This window comes from Euprymna scolopes, unplaced genomic scaffold, assembly GCF_053919585.1.
Source record: "Euprymna scolopes isolate OS-2025 unplaced genomic scaffold, ASM5391958v1 sca263, whole genome shotgun sequence".
In the NCBI taxonomy this organism is placed as follows: domain Eukaryota; kingdom Metazoa; phylum Mollusca; class Cephalopoda; order Sepiida; family Sepiolidae; genus Euprymna; species Euprymna scolopes.
In genome coordinates, this window is record NW_027633284.1 from 34,965 (window position 1) to 59,330 (window position 24,366).

Genomic DNA, 24,366 nt, shown 5'->3' on the forward strand with positions numbered 1-24,366 from the left:
ACCCTCCTTTTTGTTTGTCGTAACTCTCAGCCTTACACTTTCACGTTACTCTCTGCCTCTTGCTTTTCCGTAACCCTCATCTTTCCGCGTTCCAGTTACCCTCAGCTTCAACGTTTTGCATTGTTTTTTTTTCTGCCTAACAAAGACGTTTCAATTTATATATGTGTGTTTTACAGTTTAAATGCATTCAAACTGTTATTTAGTTGTTAACAAGAAATTTACATGAGTGAATAAACAGAAATTCAGTTTGGTCAATTAATTTTTTTGTTAAATCATTTTTAAATTGTTTTTAATGATTCATGTGAGCCAGCTAATATGAACTGAAACATTACTATTTTTTTGTTGTTGGTGTTTGTCGGTGTACTGTTGACTGAATTATGACACAAGGCCCAGAAGTCTGTCAGAAGCCTTCTTTCTATAATCGAGCAGCTTTGTTGTCCAAAACATGTTCGTTTAGTGAACATTTCTTCATTCAAAATATATTTCGCAGATGCACATGTGTTTGCAAACCTTCTTTCTGTATTTTCACCGTTTACTGCTTCTATATCGTTTTTTTATTACTTGTATTTTAGGGACGCAGGATTGCACATATATAAATATATTTGTACATATATAAATTTATTTGCACAAAAATATAGCACGAAATACTTGAACAAAACCTCTTTTAAAAAACAACAATTTTAAGGTTTTTTTCAATGACAGAAAGTTTTATAAGTGTCCGAGTAAGGAAAGGGAAAAGTTAAAGGTTCTTTGGGCTGTCGCAGGTCCGGTAAAGATCATCAATACCAGAACGTCCAGTGGACAGGGACAAGAGAGAGAGATGACGAATAGGTCTTTCTTTGATGTTTGCTGGGTTCTCATTGCTGACCGACTATAATTTCCAAAAGTGCTAAGAAAGTTCCTTAGGGAACAGATGGGATCAGTGCGCCCTGCAAGATGATTGGTCAGTACATATGATGAAATGTGTGTAAAGTTACATAGTCGCGACACTGGACATGCTAATGTTTCAGATAAATGGTTGGTTAAAACCAGAAGTCCTTATCAAGCAACTTAATAAATGGTTGCTTTCTATAGAAGAAACCAGTCCTCCAAAAAGTTGTGTGTGTGACAAGAACAGTTTATGTAGAAGATATATATTTATAATCAATGATTGGGGATTTTTTAAGACAGAGTAAATGTGGCATTGTGGCGAATGCTAAAGTGATTGGATGTCAAAATACAGTTAAGATTAAAATAGAAAGGGGATCAACCCCCAGGCCTCAACTATGAACACCTTTTACGGCCTTGTTGCTAATTCGTTTAAATTACTATTCTTTTAGTAAATAATCCAAAATGTAGAATCTGTCTTGTCCTCAGTCCAAGTAGAAATCCTCCTTGACTGAGCCAATTTTTATAGGTGACTGTTATGGCTTGCGGACACCCTTATGATGTTTATAAATGGTGCCACATTAAAATATAAACACATAAAGAATTGGATATTCGTTATTTGTCATTGGTTTACTTTAGCATCACTCTGGCAAGTAGGGGCTAAATTGAACCATCAGATCTTTTGTTGGAATAAGTTGTGGTTTGCTACAGTTCTAAGATGTACACCCTCTCAGGCCTTACCTCCTTCTTTAGAAGGAGAGTGGGTATTGATATTTAAGACACTACCAAAGAATGCTGACCGGTTCATTCTCAACAATTTTTACACTTGATCAGTGCCTTTTTTAAGAGAGCTGATCCCCTCCCTTTCAGCCTTGTGTCACATCTTACTGCAGTGGGGAAACCAGTAAATCCCCACTGATTTCCATTTTTACCAATGTGTCCTCACTTTACGGACAATTTAGAATTTTTGCCCATCAATATAGATGAGAGAATGTCAATCGAAGGCTTTTTTTTTTCTTTTTTTTATCGGATTTATGAGATGCGGTGTTGGTTTTGAGTACTGCTGAAAAGTGGACCAAATCTGTAATGACTGCCATATTTGTCACTAGAACCTAATCTTCTACTGTTTTTTTAATTTTTTTTTTATTCAAATTTTTTTATTCAATTTTTTTTTAATTCAATGTTCTTGGCCATTGCCATTGGTGATTGTTCTGAAGTCAACTATTGCATTTAAATAATAGCAATGACTTATCTCCCCTGGATAGAAAACTAAATGGAAAAATAAAAGGAAATTTTCTGGCCAATCAAGTTTTTTGTCTGTGAAATTAGCATCGTCATTGTCGTTTATTTCTGGAGCCATTTTTATCCAATGAAAGCAAAAAGACCTATTAAAATATTGTGAGCTACAGACGAACTGGTTTGGGCAGGTCGTCGTAACCATTTGGTTTGATTTGACTTTGATCTGTCTGAAGAAAGAATAGATACTCGCTGACAGGATGCCCTGCCCAACTGTTGCCACATCTGAGCAAGAGCTGTCAGAGGCAGTTTATCCTACCTTGACAGAGTACAAAATATACTTTGTAGTCTAGTGGGGGATGCCCTTTTCTCTTCCCTGCAATCTCTTTCTTACAGAAGAGACGTTGTGAGCCTGTCTCTGCTTTTTCATTATTTTCATGGCAAGTGCTCGTCTGAGCTCCAATCTATGGTCCCTCCTGTCCTTTCATGAAAAACACTCATCTAGCTGAAACCACCATCAATAATTTCCCCCACTCTTTATCTGTGCCTAAACCTAAACGTAGATTTCATGAACAAAGCTTCTTAGAACTGAACGCCTGTGGAACTCTCTTCCATTTTCCTGCTTTCCAACTACAATATGGTTGTCTTCAAGTCCAACGTAAACAAATTCTTGATGAGCCATCCCCTTAAGTAATCCAATTTACCAAATTTTCACTACTAACGATTACTACATGTTCCTCTTAACCATTGTACACTCATAAACTCTTATCCTCAAATGCCCTCTGGCCCTTGATAAGTGGTGACTCCTTTGTAAAAAAAAAAAAAAAAAAAAAAGGCTGTGAAATCTCCAGACTAGAGAAATCTAAGAATTTGAAGCAATGCAGGGGTATGCGGAGGACTTGTGATATTTAGTTTTCCTTCTTTTAGACTATTTTCTCTACCAAAGTCAAGTCTTCTTTACTTATAATTAAGGAAAGTAGATATGGGTTCATACATTTCACATGTTAGTAAAAGTGATTTAGCAGGCCTGGTAGAACTTGAAACCTGTATGCCACGGCCACCATCCATGCTAGCAACCTTGTTTTGAAAACCCTGTTCATTTGTTATAACTGCTAGAGAATGTACACTAAAAAATTTTGGTTAGTCTCTCATCAACAGCGTTTTGATAGTGAAACAATAAAGATGGAGTATTCATATTATTTGAATTCTTTGGACTACTGTTCTCATCCTAAATGTTAATTTCACAACGCTTCGGCCAATGTAACCTCTGATCTTCCTCAGCTGTATCTTGTTGACCCTGAGGCTCTTTCTGCCGACCCCCAAGACTTTCTTTCAACCCCCAAGACTCTTTCTGTCAAACTCAGGAATCTACACAGAATTTCAAACAGAATCCTTTATTCGTTCTGTCAGCCATGACCGGATTAGAAGTCCTAAGTAATTTGCAATTGTATTTTTAGTGTTACTCTGCACTGAGGATTGAATCTTCAACCTCCAGAAGAGTGTAACTTTACAACATAATTTTACCAAATACTTTATCCACTATGCCATGGATCCTTGCATTTCATATTATGGCAAATGAGATTTAAAAAAAAAACAAAAAAACTTGTTCACCAGCAGCTACAAGAAATCATACGGCAACATAAATCATGAATTTGATCTTTTGATTCCCAAACTTAAACTGTTTGATGAATTGATGAATAGGTGTTGTAATTTGCATAACATACAATCGTTGCATTAAACACTTAGATCTTCAGTGATTTATAAGACAAAAGAAAATTGTGTCTATTGTAGAAAGAAGTGAATATTAACGATGTCAGAAAATAAGTAATTTTAATCAGGGAAACAGGATTTGTAACAGGCTCAAACGATCACTTGAAATACGCAGCTAATCTAGAGGTTGACTTGGATTCAATTGTAAATTGAAGTGAAAAATGTCTTGTTTCGTTTAAGATTCAGCTTGTGTCCTTAACGTTTACAGGGAACATGAACTGGAATAGATGCCAACGCTGCTGTGAAGAAGGTGGGCTCTCTCTACCGTGCTAGAAAGCTACTTACACCTGAAAGTATCCTGTACCTCTATAAGGCCACCCTTCGCCCATGTATGGAGTACTGTTATCACATTTGGGCCGATGCATCTGCTACTAGTTTCTCACTTCTTGACAGTGTTCAAAAGAGAGTCATCAATCTGATAGGTCCTAAACTGTCATCTAAGCTTCAGCCTCTGTCCCATCGACGAAATGTTGCATCCCTTTGCCTGTTCTACAAGTATTTTAACGGTGAATGCTCTGACAAACTGCAAGCACTTGTCCCCCCACGACGTAAATACCCTTGACAAACCCGACAAGCAGCTAAATCCCACCCCTTCACATTAGAGATTCCTAGATGTAAGAGAGCTTTCTACTCCAGTAGTTTCTTCCCCAGAACTGCTAGACTTTGGAACTCCCTTTTGGGATTCTGCTTTCCCAACTGTACTGACATGCAGAAGTTCAAGTGTAATGTGAACAGACATCTTGCTGATCATCTCCCTTCATAATATCCATGCAACTTATGTCCTCGATAGTAGCCCCCTACTTCAAAGTGGCACTGTTTCTTGTTTAGGGTAAAAATTGAATTTAAAAAATAAATTAAAAAGGGTGTCTCTTTTCTTCCTGAGATTCTTATGGATAACTCTGCAAGGAGCAACATCGGTAGTCGTCATCATCATCCTCATCATATGAATGTGAAGATTGTATTGTATGCATGGTTTCCCTGATGTTTTTTAGTCATATTTTTTTCTAGAAAGACATTGTGTACTTACAGGAGAGATCGTGTGAAGGTTGCCAACATCCTAAGTGAAAGTGATTATTTTGTGGAACAAACTGAATTCGAACTTGGAAACCCGGGTTGTCAGTCCATGTGCTGTCACCTCCCAATGTTAATAATATCACACTCTGACAGAAAATTGACTGGACTTTTGTGTTTGCCTTTCAAATATATTCATAAATAACAATAAAGTGAAATCTCAAACAGATTTGATCTGAAATATCATAATATCAAACTTAGAATTCAGCAAAAAAGTCACAAATGAATTTTACCAAATACTTTATTCATTGCGTTAAGTGTATTTGCAGATAAAATACTTTGTAAAATTTAATTGTAAATTTATTCTAGATGATCGTCATGTGTACTTTGTCAGAATCTAATCGGTCCCACACTCCAATCTCTGTCCCATTTTCACAATGTTGCACCTCAGTACTCAGTGTTCTAATGAACTCCAAGCATTTATGCCCCTTCAATGTGCATACTCCCGATCCACCTGACAAGCAGCAAAATCTCACCCCGATACTGTTGAGGTTCTTAGATGCCAGAAAACCTTCTTGTTCTGATAGTTTCTTTCCTTAAACGGCTAGACTTTAGACTTCCCTCCTTGTTTCCTTCTTCCCTGACTGTACTGACATGCAGAAGTTTAAATGTAAGGTGAACAGATAGCTCACTACTCAACTTTTCACATTCCCCTACTAGACATGATCCCAAATAGTTGCTCCTTACATCCAAGTGGCAATATGCCTTGTTTGAGTTAAAAAAAAAAAAAAGTTTAAAAATCCATATGAATTGCAATAAGTCTTGTACAAGAATGCGAAATGAGTTTTGTACGTTGTCGATATTTAAGCCACGTCTTATCTTTTTTATCCTCAGCTGAGATTCTCATCTAATTTTAGGGAAACTGTTAACAGCAAGCGGTTTCAAAGGTGGACGTGAGTAGACGGGAACAGATTACCGATTAGCAGCAATGAAATCCGATTCATCTCGACCTATTTTCGTCCTCCATCGCAGCACAGTTGTATATTTTTGTAATGGCAAGTTTTTGAAATGACATTGCCTAAAGAAGATTAACAAAACAAATAAGGTTTTAAAGTAAAACGTTAACTGAAAATATATTGGAACATGTTTATTAGACACGATTTATGGAAGAGTGCTCAATACTAAAGCAGATTGTAGTAGATGTGGTATATCATTCAAACACTGCCGTGTTTGAATGATATAGTTAAGTGGCAGTTTTAATCATTTAGAACTACTTTAAAGCTTCACCGCTCACTCATTTTTTGACCAAATTTCAAACAATTATTACAGTTTATGGATCACCTTCTCAGCTATATTGTGAAAAATTTTTTTTTAATTTTCGTTCAGTAAAACAAAAGCTATGATGAATTTTCTGGTGTTTAAAATTGTAAAAATATGTAAGGAGGTGAGCGACGCTTTTTATGACTGGTTTCAATAGCAACGTCGTCGCTCCATGACTACTGTCGTGAAAAGAGAAGTAACTCGTGAAACAGAATGAATACATGAAAGAGAGATAACTCGAGGTATTTTATTTAAAGCAGACGAGTGCCGTACATTGTTATTACATATGTGTTTATGGGGGGCTAAAAAATAAGATTAAAATTAAACAAAGAATAAGTGAATTTATTGGAAACCTGGAAAAATCATGGATTACAATAGAAAAATGTGAGCATGAAAAGTAATATGGTTAAGCTTAAGCATGGAAAAGTAAAGGAATAGTTGTTAAAACTGGAAAAGAAAAGGACAAGATATTCTAGTAAAAAATATAATAAATTTATAATTTAAAATATTGCAGCATTAAGAATTTTTTTGTTTAAATTCAATTTATAACCTTATATAATCGGTTATTTTAGGCATTTATAATTAGACAGTTATTTTAGACATTTAAAATTGGACGGTTATTTTAGGCATTTAAAATTGGACGGTTATTTTAGGCATTTAAAATTGGACGGTTATTTTAGGCATTTAAAATTGGACGGTTATTTTAGGCATTTACAATTGGGCAATTATTTTAGGCATTTACAATTGGGCAATTATTTTAGGCATTTACAATTGGGCAATTATTTTAGGCATTTACAATTGGGCAATTATTTTAGGCATTTACAATTGGGCAATTATTTTAGGCATTTACAATTGGGCAATTATTTTAGGCATTTATAATTGGACGGTTATTTTGGGCATTTAAAATTGGACGGTTATTTTAGGCATTTAAAATTGGACGGTTATCTTAGGCATTTAAAATTGGACTGTTATTTTAGGCATTCGAAATTGGAGTTTTTTTTTTTTTAGGCATTTATAATTGGACGCATATTTTAGGCATTTAAAATTGGACGTTTTTTTATGCATGTCTGATGGGCGGTGTGCATAGGCGTATGCGATGGTTTGTTGAACAATCAAAGTAGTTTTCTATATGATGTTTTTATATATTTAAAAAAATACAAAATTTAATGTTTTAAAAACAATAAATGTAGTCATCATCAATTAGGTGAGTGTGAACAAAAAAAGAAAGAAATAGAACAAAAAAAAAAAAGAAAGAAATAGAACAAAAAAAAAAAAGAAAGAAATAGAACAAAAAAAAAAAGAAAGAAATAGAACAAAAAAAAAAAAGAAAGAAATAGAACAAAAAAAAGAAAGAAAGAAATAGAACAAAAAAAAGAAAGAAAGAAATAGAACAAAAAACAAACATATCTTGTATTGCTCTGTTATATGATTTACCGTTCCTTCAGACTAACCAGGAACAGTTACTTGTCATTGAATAAATCGAGTTTGCCATTATTACACTGTGGCCCTTGTAAGCTGAACATACTAACTAAAACTTAAACAGATAAATCACAAGAGTGTTTACAGAAGTGCAGAATAGTATAAAGATAAAATTACAGGAACAAAAAAATTGTGACCCTAAGGAAACAACACTACAGCTTTATTTTAAAACTTTTATTAAAAAATCAATTCAGGTAACTTTATTATCTAGTCTAATCAATGTAGTCGCCTTCAACCTCAATCACCGCCTCAATATGGATCTGGTAGTGGGAGCATGTTTTTATCACAAGCGCCGGGAGCTTGATAAATACTCGGTAGATAGCAGTGATCAGGCTGACTTTGGTGTTGTTGGTCATGTTGGTGATGTTCTCAATGTATGATTAAACAAAGTAGTCCAGTGGGTTCAGGTCGTGGGAGAAGTTTGTGCAGTGAGAAAAGGGTACAAAGTCGTAGCACTCCTTCTAAAGCAAAGCCCACATCTCTTTGGCCTTGTGAGCCGGCGCCAAGTCTTGCTGCCACACCCAGGGTCTGCCTGCGGCCACCTGATTGCACTAGATCACCACACTCTTCAGAATATCCAGGTACACTTTGGTGTTAACTTTCAAGCCGACTTCGAAGATGTGAGGTGGCATGATGTGGCCCTCACTTGAAACCATACTAAATACTATGATCGTGGCCAGAAACTTTGTTTCCATCACCCTTGGCATGCTCCTGTTATTTGTGGCAATCCAGCGATGCATTTGAGGGTGCTGGAAATGGTTTTGTCGTTTTGCGTTTGGTAGAAGTTATATTTTGTAAATTTGTTTTTGTAAATCGCCAAGCAGTTTTAGGAGTTGCAGGTTGGTATAATCAGAATTTTATAAAAACAGGATTTTTTTATGTTATTTGGATTCTTCGTATTACTGTTTTCATTTTGAGTGTTATTTTTACGTTTCGATCAATGTAACCCCCGACCTTCTTCAGGTGTATCTTGCCAAACTCGCAAATCTTTCTGAAAAACTTGGGAATCTGCATGGAATTTCAAACGGAATCCACGAGAATAGCATGTTCTCGTTCTATCAGCCATGACTGGGTAGAAGTCCTAAATAATTCACAATTGTAGTTTGTCACCGCACTGAAGACAGAAAGATTCCCGAGTTCAAGATTCACCTAAAGAAGATCAGAGGGTACATCGGCTGAGACGATGTGAAATTGAAACTCAAGATGAGAACAGTAGTCGGAAGAATCTAAATCAATCTTCATCTTAAAAATTTCTAAACAAATTTATTTGTGAAAACAATGAAAACATTAAAAGTCACATTCCAAGTTTCGTCACATTCCAAGATCCTAGAGACCCAAGTATCCACTTTTGTGAAACGGAAGTCGTTAAAATATTTGTATAATTTGCTAAAACTTTCAACATCAAATTTAATATATGATGAGATTAATAGTTTAGGCACGTGAAAAAATTGTGACCTATTTGTGTTAAAAAAGACATGTAATCTCCATTTTAATATATTGTCTTATATTTTCGGTCAGAAAAGGAGGAATCTTTCTCGACAGAGGCAATTCGCAAAAGAAAAAGTATGTATGAAAAAATTATAAAATAATTTTTAAAAACACTTGAAGATGATATGAATATTTTGTCGTACAAATACTAACGTATAGTAACATAATATTCGGATCTTTTTAAATAATTGAATTTTCTGCTGAAGAAAATCAGAAAATACTTAAAGATAAAATCACATTTGTCTAATCTAAAATTCCTTAAACGCTCTGTATTTTATCTGAATAATTATTTTCTTTGCAAATTTAAGTTTATCCAATTTGTAAATAAAACCCTCCCTCCTCGCTAAGAATGCAGCAAGCGGGATCTGTAAAATCTACCCTACACACGCATGCACACAATTCCATGTATTCACGTAAAATGTTATAAGGATATATATTTTATATATCAATTTTCAGTATTTACATCACTAATGCTCAATACACGAGTAGAGCTATATAGTAAGCTACGGAAATATATGGCAATTAAGCTACATGAATCTTCCACATTTCATCTCCTGTAGAGAATCGTTAGGTTATTGGGATCAAATGTGGAAGAGTTTGTGTGGCTAAGATATTTCAACTTTCACGGGACTGAAATATAAACTGCTATTCACTTATTTGGAGTACTCCTTTTTTTTTATTTTTTTTTTTTATTTATTTTTTTTTTAATTATTTTTTTTTTTATTTATTTATATTATTTTTTTTAATTTATTTTTTATTTATTTATATTATTTTTTTTTTTAAATTTATTTTTTTATTTATTTATTTATTTTTTTTTTAAATTTATTTTTTTATTAAGCCTCCAATAATCAGTTTGTATGCCTATTCTTTAGGAGATCATTTTTATTTTCAATTTTATTTTTTAATTTTGATTTTTAATGCTTTTTTTTTATCCTCTTATGTTATATTATTTCATTTTCTACTAGCGGGGGTGGATGAAGAGCATAAAATACGCTGCTATTTTAATTTGTTCAGATTTCGTATATATTATTACAGAGTCGTGATTTCAAAAGTAAAAAAAAAATAGTATTTGGATGCCATCAGTTAGAATCGAAACCAAAACTGTAACATTCAAATTTTCAATTTTGACCCATTGTTGACCCTTTAAAAACGATTTTAACCAGCTAAAGATCGATAAAATAATGGTCTGTAAAAAATCCAATCATTTGAGGTCCCTAGCACCGCTCTGTGACTTTTAGTTTCCGAGGAGATAGTTGAAAATATGGAGACAGACAGACAGATAGCCTTTTATATATTAGATTTCCTATTCTTTTATTTCCTATTTTTCACTAGTAATCCTTTTTTCTTAAAAAAGTTTTTCTACCCAACTACCGTCCTACTCAGTACCTCATTTTTGCCTTTGAAATTTTTCTAATGCTCTCACTTCCTTTCCCTTTCATTGTATCCCCCCCCCAACATATTATTTCTAATCTACAAATGTATTTAAAAAAACAAATTTTTATTGCATTTTCACCCCAAACAAGGCACAGTGCCACTTTGTAGGAGGCTATCTGGGACATAATTTGCGGAGGTATTATGTAGGGAGTTGAGCAGCAAGATGTCTTTTTACATTACACTTGAACTTCTACATTTCAGTGAAGAAGTAGGTGTTATATTTTAACGAGTCTCTAATTATACTTATGATGATGAATGTTCTTTTGTTTACATGTTAAGAAGTGTAAGAGTCTTAGGAGGGATGAAGAGACAGTCTTATTATAAGTAATGCCTAGAAAGAGTTCTAGAGAGGGATGTGGTGAGAGAGATTGTTCATGTTATGATGTTTCATATATATTAAAGTTCATTACTTAGAAGTGTTGATATGTGAAGCTCTTAGAGTGAGGAGATAGTGTTCAGACAGTCTTAGTGTAGATATGAGATGTAGAGTTCACATTGTCGATATGCGATGTCGAGACGTGTATGTAATGACATTTTATAACACAGATATATAGACATATAATAACAATTCAATTTACCTTTTTGATAGAATCACAAACACAAGACGACGTTTTATCAAAACACATGATGGGTTTATTTCTTCACACGACCGGCCGTGGTTTTCATCATCAAGAATTCAAAGCTTCACATTTTAGTTTCAAAGTGACCGTCTCGCTTCCTAGACGTTCGAATTACAAACTCCAGACTCTCTCTAAGTTTCTCACTGACTGTCTCTAACTAACTAACTCTCACTTCCTATATTGAGAAATCCATGCATGTCCGGCCAACATGACTAAAATTCACATGCCATCAACATGCGCGACCTGCACGTTTCCGAACATTCTGATTTTTCAATAACCTATTTTTTCTTTATTTTCACAAAGGAATTCAACCTACATATCTAATTTATTTAACCCATATTTTATTATCCACATTCTTTTAACAATTGAATAGTTTATTTATTATTTATTTCATCCGAATTAACAATTTACTGGACATTCCATTTAAACCTATTTTTCTTTAAAACTTATGTCCAGGGTTCGATTTCTGCTTTCTCTCATTTTATTTTCATTTTAAATAATCTCTCTATTTTTATACTTACATGAAAAGGGGACAGCCCTTATTATGTAACATAGGAACCTAGAAGGGAATTCCAAAGTCTAGCAGTTCTAGGGAAGAAACTATTAGAATAGGTTTTCTGGCACCTGGTGAGTTCTGTTGCTTGTTGGTCTTTACGTTGAGGTGATACAAGGTCTTGTAGCTCATCTGAGTACCTACCATTAAAATACTTAAAATTTTAAATCGGTGTTGTTTATTTTGCCCATAATTTTGTATAATGCTGATTTTTTTTCTCCTGTTCTGGTGAGAAGCATTTAGCTTTGAAATGTCATGGCCTAAAGAGGTTTCCTCCTCCATATTTCCCTTGCACTTCTTTCAATTGTCCTTAACCTATTAGGTTGGTGCAAAAACAATATCGTTTTCTTACACATGTTACTTTTATATATGATTTCTGAATTAATTCATTGATATATGTATATAAATTTTGAAGTGCGTTTTTCGCCCTATTATATCGTGTTATTCGTTACCGTTCTCAATCTCTTCAATCACTTTTTTGCAGGCTTTCTGACGGAATGGACAAAATTTAAATCCGCATGATTTTTTTTTATTCCAGTTCAAACTAGACCAAAAAGATGCCAAGACAGCTCATGATATCAATGATGCGATTTGCCCAGGAACCAATAATGAACGTGTGGCACAATGGGGGGTTCAAGAAATTTCGCAATGGTGACGAGAGCCTCGAAGATGAAGACGGTTGTGGCTGGCTAACTGTGGTTGATAACAGACCTTTGAAAGCTTTAATTGTTTAAAAGTTGATCCTCGCAAAACCACATGAAAAGTTGCTGTTGAACTCGAGGTCGACCACTCAACAGTTGTTTACCAATTGAAGCAAATAGGGAAGTCAAAAAAGTTGGAGAAATGGGTGCCGCATGAATTGGACGATAGTAAAAATAGTCATTTTGAGGTGTCTTCTACGCTCCTTCTGCGCAACAAAAACAACGCATTTCTTGAGTGGATTTTGATATGTGATGAGAAGTGGATCCTCTACAACAACTGGAGACATTCGGTGGTTGGATGCTGGAGAAGCTTCACAACACTTACTGAAGCCGAAATCGCACCAAAAAAAGGTTATGGTGACTGTTTGGTGGTCTGCGGCCAATCTCATCCATCATAGCTTCTTGAATTTGGGCGAAACGATTACAGCGAAGAAGTACTGCCAATAAATTGACAAAATGCATCAGAAACTCGTATGTGCGCAAGATTGGTCAATATGAAGCGACCAATTCTCATCCATGACAACGCTCATCCACATGTTATTCAGCTGACCTTACAGAAGCTGAACAAATTAGGCTACGAGATTCTGCCTCATCCACTATATTCACTGGACCTCTCGTCCACTGATTATCATTTTTTCAAGCATCTTGACATCTTCCTGCGTGAAAAATGCTTTAAAAGCCAAGATGATGCTGAAGCAGCCTTCAATGACTTCATCATTTCCAGAACTTTGTATTTCAGTGCTAATGAGATAAATAAACTTGTTTCTTGTCGGCAAAAACGTGCCGATTCTAATGGTTCTTATTTTGATCAGTAAAGTTTATTATGAAAGGAATTATGATCTTTTGAAGTTGAACGCCAAAAAACGACATTATTTTTGCACCAACCTAATAATAAAGTTCTTATGTAACTTCATTTTTTAAAATCTTTTCTTATAAATTTCAGTCCCCGCAATCAGGTAGAGTTTTACTTATAAATTAGGAGTGTTGGAGGACTCCTAATTTATCTATCATCCTTATTGAATAAACAAATAAATCTGTATATATTTTTATATTGTCGTTTTCTTATTTTATTGATACTCTCCCCTCTCACTCTCTCTTTCTCTCTCTCTCTCTCTCTTTCTCTCTCTCTCTCTCTCTCTCTCTCTATATATATATATATGTGTGTGTGCGTGAGAAATCTGGTTTAATGGCGGTTGTAAACATTTGCTGATAGATTTCCTACTTGCTTACCTTTCCATGTTGGCAAGTTCGACACAAGGTTTCTATTTATATGACTGTTTATGTTTATATAAATATGATTCGCTAGACATTATTAAAAAGTGATATAAACTTGTTAAACATCTTCTGACGAATGTAATCTTCTGTTTTGTGCCAAGCGAAACATTGGAGGTGTGTCACTGTTAAAATGATAAACGATTTTTTTTTTTTATTAAGTTGACTCAGGTATTTGAATGAAATGGATTTTTCTTTTAAAGTTGAAACAAGTAAAAAATAAATAATATCGCAAATCAAACGTTTTTGCTTGTTAGAAGAAGTGTTTTCCACTTTTTATCAATTTTTATTTTACTGCTCAAAATGTACAATTTGATAAAAATTTAATAAAATGTTATAAAACTTATTTGAATAAAAATGTCCAAAATTTTATTCCATGAATCAATATTTGTAGATATTTGACTTTGAAGCATACACAGATATAAAATATCTACTTATATATAAAATGCACTTTGAGTGTGTGTGTGAGAGAGAGTTTTTCCTATTGACTCCGAAACAGTTTGGTTGATTTTTTTAAAATTTCGTGCAAATGTACTTTATATCTGAGAGTGTTCTTGGGTAGATTTGGTATTGGTATCAAAAATCGATAATTGAAAATCCATAATCGAAAAAATTCAACTAAAGAAGAACCAGTATAATTGTAACAAAAGTTAACACCCTTATACAGCCTAACATCACAAGTGCATTTGAGAAGTTTTATCACTGCACAAGCAGAAGGGCCCAGCATATAAAATCGACAATAAGTTCTTTGATAAAATAGGGCACGTTCAAAATGAATGTTTCTGTTTAGAGCACAACTGAGCCAGATTACTTGACTTACATTTTAAACTTTAATTCAAGCCATTACATAAAAATAATTTTATAAAATCAACAGTGGGTTCTCTACAGTGCAATATAGACTAGAACGTATTGTTGACTAAGTCAGTGCGAAGGGGCATGTGAAGCTTCTTCCTAGTGCACCATGGTGAGTCCCTGACTAGAGCAGGCAACCAATCGATTTGATTGAAAAATGTGATTCCACTGATAATAAAAGTATTGAAAATGTTCAACATTCGTTGATCCTCATTCAATTTCCAGCACCGTCGGGTCTCCTTGCTAATATACAAGAGATTTATTCTGTTAGGTACAATAATAGAAGTCCATGTTGAGAAGCAGCAACTGGGGAATGAATTTACAAGTAAATTTCTGTAAAGTGTTTGCAATTAACTTCAATTAGTTTGGCATTTTTCAAATATATGTGAACCGTGATCATGTGATCGAGCCCTGTCCTGACACTTTTACCAAACTGATTGAGTCCGACATCAAATCACCTGAAAAGTATTGCTGTCATGCAACCATCCAATATTTAGAATGGCAGCTCTAATTCATAAATACTTCGTTCATTCTACTATGTACAACTTCATGAAAATAATGTCAATCTGAAATGCATGTCCAAAATACAAACTTAATATATGATCAATCATTTAAAATTATTTTTCATTTAAAATTATTTCTCATATAATATTTTGGATGCAGAATTATTTTTAATTTTATTTAAAATTATTTTTTAAATTATTTTTTCATTTAAAATTATTTCTCATATAATATTTTGGATGCAGAATTATTTTTAATTTTATTTAAAATTATTTTTTTAATTATTTTTTCATTTAAAATTATTTTCTATTTAATATTATTTTTCATTTAAAATCTGCAATTTTTATGATGCTAATTATAAAACTTTTTCTAAATTAATAATTTACACAATTATTCTTTTCAGGAATGTGTGCAAAATGTGGGCGTAAAGTTGTTGGGCAAAGCAATGGCTGCACTGCCATGGACCAAGTTTTCCACATAAACTGTTTCATATGTGCCAGTTGCGGTAAGCATTTCCAATATTCTTTCAGTTTATTCTGCTGTAATCTGAATATCTGTGGAAAAATTTTTTAGGGTAGAAAAAAAGATTTCCCAAACAAAAATTCAGAATGAACAACATAATTTACCAGTCATTAGTTTGAGCAAGTGTTGTTCAACTTAATTTTTGTTATTTTTAAAGAAAAAGCAGACAATTCCATTTTCTTTGAGTACTATATGACTCCCATCCAACCAGAGTTGACACAAAATGTTTTGCATGTGCAAATACATTCATATAAAAACCGGTGAAGAAATTCAGTTTGCTTAAATATAGTAATATATCATCATCGTCAGTTTCATGTCCATTTTACATGCTGACAAATGTTGGAAAGCTTTTAGAAATTGACTTCCAAATTAACTCTATCTCTGGCCAAGTCTTTATTTATCCTTCTTTCTCTCGTATCCATCCCTATCACTTTCTCAACTGTTTTACATCTAACCTGCATTCGTTCTTTCAATGTCGTCAAATCTAAACTTGCCTTTAAAACTCACATTACACATGAAAAAAAACAAAACAAAAAAAAAAACAACTAATGTATTCTTTCTGTAAGAAATAATTACATACTTTTTGCAACGTTTTTAATTTATTGCATAATTTGTGTATTTTTTATTGTAAAAGTAAAATATCATTAATAAATGATAAAAAAAAATCAAGCACAAAAACAAAAAAAAAAACACATCCCTCATATTTGCATTATTGAATTGAACTTAAACACAGAAGATTTGTAACTATACTTTCAACTAAAAAAAGTGTTCACTTCAAAACAAAAACGAGTGTTTCGTTTTAATGTTACTGTTTTCAGTTTGCTGCTTTTACTGTTTGCAATTGAATATATACTGAGTTTTCTCCCTTAGTTTTACACTCAAAGTAATTCATATTTATACATATACTATGAAAACACGTGACTTGTTGGGTCATACATTGAACTCGGTTTGAATCCTGAAAATGTAAGTTTAGCAAAGCTAATTAAAATGTAAAAAATGACAAAATCCAAAATTAGCTTTTTTTTCTGCTTATTATGACCCTAACTCTAATCGTATCTCTCTCAGCTATGGATTAAATAGTGTTACTTCCTGTGGTGATATTTTCTTTTGTTTATAATTAACTGTTCCATCTTTTTATTATTTCCTTTCTTTATTACCTTTGAAAAGAAAGAAAGTGGGCCAAAGAAGCGAGAGTGATAGATACGGTATCAGGTAAAGAGAGAAGATAACTCAAGGTATAGTGAGAGGGTGAGAGTGATAAATAGGAGTTTTGCAAGAAACAAGTCACTTGATGAGTTAATTGCAAATCACGGTTAATTAGACCAATTAAATTGAAATTGTTTTCAAATATAACTCAATTTCCAGAATGAAGAATATCTTAACATATATTTTATTAAAATAAATATAAAGGAAAAAGTTTTCGGGAATTAAAGTTAATTCAGCTTTAGTATGATAATATTATCGAACTCGCAGAACCTGTTGAAATTCTATGGAACGAAAAATATATTTAATCAATAAATATAATTTGATAAAGCTATTTTCTGAATAGCACAAAAAACTAGTTTTTTTATTTTTTTTTTTTACAGAAAAACCAATAACACACAGCAAATACGAGTTTAACATTTCTATGAAAATAGTATCCATTGTATTTTAAATATAAAATTGACTCAAATGCCCACACTGTCGGTGAGGCATTAGCATACACCAACTGCCCACCCACCCACCCATACCTGCAGAGAGTAAAAGTTCCTCAATGGGGCCACCTTTTGACTGTGGGTGGCAACTTGTAATGCCTAAGGACGGGATCCTGGTGGTTGAGCAGATCATGTTCAAGGTCCTATTAGGACATGAGATGCAATATCCCACTTTGGCTTTTACTTGAACTAAGATGGACGTTTGGATTGGCCCGATCCAGTCAATCAGTTGTTCATGACTAGCACTAAATCAGACAAACACAACAAGAAAATATGTTCACACTCCCCAAATTAAACAATAAACTGATTTGGTAAGCAGTGAGTGAAGGGTCAATCAACTTACTGAAGAATGGATTAAACACGGCTGGAAAACTAATATCTTTTCTGGAAATGAGGCCATTAGAAAAGACGAAGGAAACATGGGTGCTTGAGTCCATCAGCAGGAAGAGTATACTTCTCTTATATCCTTGTTGCATTGGGGCGAATGCACCCCCCCCAACACTTCTCACATAGGGCTCCAAGGCGGGTGGAGCACAGGAGAAATGAAAAATCTAAAATATGCAAATGTCAAATAAAAAGCCTCAAAATGGAAACCATTGTGAAGTTTCAGATAAATCAAGTTCAGATTCAGAAACAGGATCCCAAAACCGAAATCAAAATCAAAATCTTATTTTATAATTATTGAAGCAACTGAAGGAGAACTGATAGCAAAAGTGTCACCCTTCAAAATAGAGAAAATATTTTCAAACATCAAACCTAAAATGGTCAAAAAACTAAATAATGGCACACTATTAGTGGAAGTAGAAAACCAGAAACATATAATAGAAATCTTCAAATGGAGACTTTTTAACAACCAAAAAGTAAAAATCTACCCCCACAAAATGCTGAATACCAATAAAGGAGTGATCAGGAATTCAGAATTATCCCTGTACTCCTTGGAAGAAATCAAAATTAACTTGCAAAACCAAAATGTTATTGATGCAAAAAGAATTCACATAAAAAAATATGGAGAAACTATGGATACAAACTCCTACATCCATCAAATCGCAAGCAACATCAAAATAGGGTATGAAAAAATAAACACCGAACCATACACACCAAACCTCCTCAAACGCTACAACTGCAAAAGTTATGGACACTATTGAGACTGGTGCACACGCTCTCCAGTATGCATGAAGTGTGGAGAAAACAAGATGCATACAGATTGCCAAAAAGAGCTGAAATGTATTAACTGCCAAAAAGGCCATAGTGCAAACTCAAAAGAATGCGACAAATGGAAGAAAGAAAAAGAAATTAAAATAAAATAAACCAAAAATATAACCTTTCAAGAAGCTTGTAACAAGATATTCTGAAATAACCAAAAAAGGAAAGCAAAAAACAAAAAAAAACATCATACCACCAAACTAAATAATCAAACATCAAATGCGAATCCATAGAACCTGAAGATATTATGAAATTACTTAATGAAATAAGAGAACCAATGGAAAAGTTAAAAAAAAAAAACAAAAAAAAAAACTATAAAACAAATCAACATCGAAAATAAAGATTACAAAACTGAACAAAACTCCCAAACCAAAACTCAATTCAAAAAACCCATAAAACTCTCAAGTGCTACAACATCTGTAGAAACAATTCTTTTACCGGAGAAAAAAAAAAAAAACAGACACCAAAAAGCTCCCATGAAGGAAAAGGAAATAAACCATCAATCAACAAAGAAGTTAAAACCAAAATAAACAGACTACACTCAACTTCCAGATCAAGAGACTCCATCCAAAACAGATTTGATGAAATGAACACGGATGATCAAAGATCAGACACCAACGACTAACAAAAATTAAAAACAAATACATAAAATCTAATCATAACCCAAAAAATCATCCAATGGAATTGCCAGGGCTGAAAACCCAACATAAATGACTTATTACTTCTTATAACAAACCATCAACCAGCCATCATGTCTCCAAGAAACCTTTTTAAAAGCTGAAGATAAAATAAATATAAAAAACTACAAACAATACAACCACATCCACAATACCCAACAGAGAGCCTCTGGAGGAGTATCTATACTTATTAGAAATAATATCCCACAAAGCAAAATAGATCTAAACACTAATATGTAAGCTATTGCTACAGCAGCCACACTACACAGAACTATAAATATCTGCACTATCTACATCCCATCCCAGGATCCAATAAATGAAACAGCTGAACAAAATAATAAATCAGTTACCCAAATCCTTCTTACTGTTAGGTGATTTTAATAGTCACAACGATATATGGGGATTTGCATTCTTAGCAAAGAAGGGAAAATATCTTGAAAAAATTATTAACGACAATGACTTGTGCGTATTAAACAATAAATCCAACAAATACCTTCATTCTGCTTCAGGCACCTACTTGTACTAGATTTGTCATTGTATGACCCCACTATCTTCATGGACTACAACTGGAAGGTTCTAGAAGATTCATAGGGTAGCGACCATTTCTCAGTTTTTTTAATAAATCTGAAGAAAACAAAAAACATCTCTCCCAATAGAAAATAAAAAAAGCAAATTGGGAGGAATATAAAAAAAAATGCCCGCAAAAACTCTCAGAGGAGGAAAACCTAAATAAATCCATAAAATATTTTTCTAAAACTTTACTAGCCATTGCACATGAATGTATACCTAAAAGTAGCAGATGAACAAAGCTTCTTTCTTAGAACTGCACGCCTGTGGAACTCTGTTCCGTCTGCCTGCTTCCCACCGGACTACAACTTGGATGTCTTCAAGTCCAATGTTAACAAATTCCTAATGAACCGCCCCCTTAAGTAAACACTTCATCAAATCTCCACACATAATGTACTTGCAATAACCCTTATCCCTGAGTGGCTTCCGGGCCTTGATAAGTGGTGATCACTGTGTAAAAAAAAAAAAAAAAAAACAACAACAAAGACCCTGGTTTAACGATGAATACCAAAAAGCAGTTTGCCTACGTAAAGCTGCTTTAGAAAAATTCAACTCTCAACCAACGAAGTACAATCTAAACCTTTTTAAGCAAAAAAAAAAAAAAAAAAAAAAAAAAAAGAGCAATAACTTGTAAATTTATCAGAAGCAAAAAGGACATGGAAAGATTTTATAAGTAAAATAAACTCAAATACAAATCCCAAACAAGTGCGGAACATGGTAAGGAAAATTTCTTTAAATCATCTTCAACAAAACAACATTAAAATAACAGGCAAAAAATATAGGGAATATGTTCGCTAAAACTTTTCAAATCAAATTCTCCAGTAAAAATTAAAGTCAGTTCTTCCAAAAGACAAAACAAGATACAGAAAAAAGATAAATTAAATTTCATCTCAAACAAGAATACAACTATACTTTTACTAAAAATGAACGAAGCACATAATACTGCTACCAGTTTGGATGAAATACATTAGTTTCTGAAACAACTTTCTTCCAAATCAATAACACATCTTTTAAACACACTCAACAAAATATGGTTCAAGGGAAAACTATCCAATAGATAGAAACATGCTACCATGATCTCCATCCCTAAGCCAGAGACAGACAGTTCAGATCCATAAAATTTTAAATCAATTGCATTGACAAGTTGTTTTTGCAAAACATTTGAAAGAATGATAAATAAATGATTGAACTGGTATCTGAAAACCAACGGTTCAATTGCCAACATGCAAAGTGGTTTTAGAAGCAAGAGAAACAATGGACAACATAATCCGATTGGAAACCTTTATCAAAGAAGCTTTCATTAAAAAAGAACATGCAATAGCTATCTTTTTGATTTAGAAAAAGCTTATGATACAACATGGCATAATAAAAGACCTATACAATCTTGGTTTAAAGGGCAGACTAACCTATCATGACTGTACTGATATGCAGGAGTTCAAATGCAACGTAAATCAACAGTTTAATCTTTTATAGGTACGGCCCCAATTAGTAGCCCTTTACGTCCAAAACGTAACGTGCCTTGTTTGGGGAAAAAATGAGTAAACAAACGAACAACAACAAAAAATGATTTTCTGTTTGAAAGAAGTTTTAAAGTAAGAATCGGACCAACCCTACCAGACACAAAAATACAGGAAGAAGGAGTCCCACAAGGATGTATTTTATCAGTTACACTCTATAATATAAAAATCAATAATATTGTAAATCGTCTAAACAATCAGATAAACGGCTCGTTATATGTGGATGACCTTGTAATCTGCCATAGAGCCAAAAATATTCATACCTCAGAACGGCGACTACAGATGTGCATATAAACAAAATAACAGAATGGACAATAGAAAAATTTTCAACAACCAAAACTAAATTTGTCCATTTCTGTAATTATAGGAAAATGCACGATGACCCTACTCTCAACCTAAAAGTCAAACTAGACTAGGGAAGCTTTATATATAGTTTAACCAGAAAAAGCTATCTTAAAACTCTGGACCCCCATTCATCATATGATTGCCTTGGGGGGCATTCAAACCCTCCCTGATAGCTTATATGCTGAAACCTATGATCCCTAACTAACTATACCAAAACATCACTAAAATATATCCAGCGAAAATCAACTCCGAAAGAAACTAAAAATTAAAATTTTATGTACAGCATTAAATGACCCAAAGAAAGTCTATATGTTGGTTAAACAAACGACCCAAATATAGTAAATGTTGTGGGGTACAAATCACCCCTATTTGAGTACTACGTGGAATCAACCAGTCCTATGAATACCACTGGTTTCAGAGACTAAATGGAGACATTCATACCATGTTTAACCGCATGCTACGAACACGTTCCTCTCATACCACTTTACATATATTTTATACACTTTACACTACTTGTGGTTTTTTCATTTGTAACCCCTAGCATGGGTGTACAATAGTAAATTAATAAGTACTAATGAATACACAGAAAGTAATATTGTGCTACATAGTTCAATACAAATAATAAAATCATATTGTAAGAGACAATCTTTAATTTATTCCTTTAGTCCAGCACCTTTTGGCAGACAATGTTTTTTTTTCCCCTTGCTTTTTTTGAATGTTTCCTTTTTTTGCATAATGTTTTGCTGACTTCTTTCTTTGAAGAACTGCTGCACATCCAAATTACGAGTTCGTTTCAACATTACAACAATGATCATATATTATGATGATTAACGAAAACGATACTACATCAAAAGGAGGTCACTCTCATATACTTGTCCAGGGTTGCCAAATTTTACAAATGTGGCCTTTTTGCGGCAGTTGGACATTCAAAAATTGTATTTGTCCTTTTTCAAAGTGGAACGTAGGAACTAAATAAGGAAGGCACAAGCAAAACCTTTACTATTATATAAAATGAATTTTGTCCGTGTGTTCGTTCCCTATGGACTCGAAAACGGCTGGGTCGATTTTTATGAAATTTCATACAAAAGGTACTTTATGTGGCTGGCAATGATCTTAGATAGGTTTTGTGTTGGACTGTATTCAATAAGTATCGATAATCAAAATAATCCTATGAAAGAAGGAACACCTTACACAGCTTAACATCACAAGTGCGTTTAAGAAGTTTTATCACCACACAAGCTGAAAGGCCCTAGATATAAAATCAACTGATCAAAGATCAAAATCTTTGATATGACAGGGACGCGTTCAAAATGAATGTTTCTGTTTAAAGCACCATTTCACAATGAGACATGACTTTTTCCTTTTAAACTTAAATTCAAGCCATTATCACTGCACAAGCAGTAAGTCCAGGCACATGAAATCAACAGTATGTTCTTTGATATTATAAGGGTGCATTTGAAATGAATGTTTCTGTTTAGAGCACAATTGAAGCATGATACTTCACTTTAGCATTAGAAATTTTAATGTATGCCATTATATATACAATAATTTATAAAGTCAACTGTAGGTTCTCTACAGTGCAATGTAGACTACAATATATTGTGAATTTAGTCACTGTGAGAGGCACGCGAAGGGTCTCCAATTTGAGCAGACAATCAACCGATTTGATTGAAAAATAGGCTATTTCATAGATTTTGATGACAATAAAAATATAGGAGTATAAAACATTCAATCCCGGGAAACATCGGGTCACCTTGCTAGTATTGTATAGATTGAACCGGATACTATTATTATTAATTCGTTTTATGAAAGCGTTTCATTTTTTCTTTTTTCTTTTTTTAAAGGTTTTTTTCTTCTGTTGATAAGTGTATCTTCCATTTAGAAGCACTTTTTACCCGTCATATAAAAAAGATGTCCATGTTAGATAACATATTATCTAATCTCGTCTAGTAAAAATCCTAAAATCTTTTGGAATTCAAGATTTAATGCTTTGCAACTAAAAATATAAAATATCTTTTTGCTACGTCAATGTCAAGGGAGATAACTTATGTTGAACTATACTAGAGATAAAGAGTTATCTTCTCTTCAACTGTGGCGTTTTCTTATCTGTCATATTCAGAATCGAAAAGACATCCACGAATTTTTTAAACCTAAAAATCTTTACATTTAAGATAAATTTCCTGGTTGCCGACATCGACATGATTACATTGGCGCCATTTGTATCTGAAATATAAATTTAAAATAGAAAGAATTTTTTAAAAAAATAACACGGGATTTTGAAATTGTTATAACAAATTTGATAATAGTAAATTCGTCTTTTCGTCATTAAGAGCGAATTAAAGTATTTTTGGTGCAAATCCAGTTAAACCTAAATAAAATAATAAAAATATAGAAAAATCTTTGATGTGCGTTCCCGTCACAGAAATAAAATGTAATATTGCAAAAATCACATAAATTGATCAAGTAGTTTTTTTTTGTTTTTTTTTAAGGTATTTATAATTAAGACATTATTTTTAACTGATTTAAAGCGATTGATGTGAAATCGGTAGCATTACAAAGCTGATCTCGTAAGTTAGAATTATTTTGGGATTAACTACTCTTATTTTTTTCATGTTGAACGTGCGAGACAGTTCCTTTTTGCATACTCATAATTTGTTTTTCTTAGTTAGCAATACTTGATCAATTTACGTAACGGGTACACTAGGAGTGTCAGAAGTCGCCATTAAAAAAGGAGTGA

The 24,366-nt window shown here is 33.3% G+C and overlaps 1 protein-coding gene across 1 annotated transcript in view; it reads left to right on the forward strand.

Moving 5' to 3' along the window:
- LOC145274107 (uncharacterized) overlaps positions 1 to 18,847 on the forward strand; it is a 40,661-nt gene extending 21,814 nt beyond the window's left edge. Inside the window, exon 3 of the mRNA XM_080127282.1 lies at positions 15,508 to 18,847. Coding sequence (XP_079983408.1) covers positions 15,508 to 15,677 — 170 coding nt within the window. The 3' untranslated portion in view covers positions 15,678 to 18,847. The remainder of the gene's footprint in view (positions 1 to 15,507) is intronic.
- Positions 18,848 to 24,366: the final 5,519 nt, after the last annotated feature.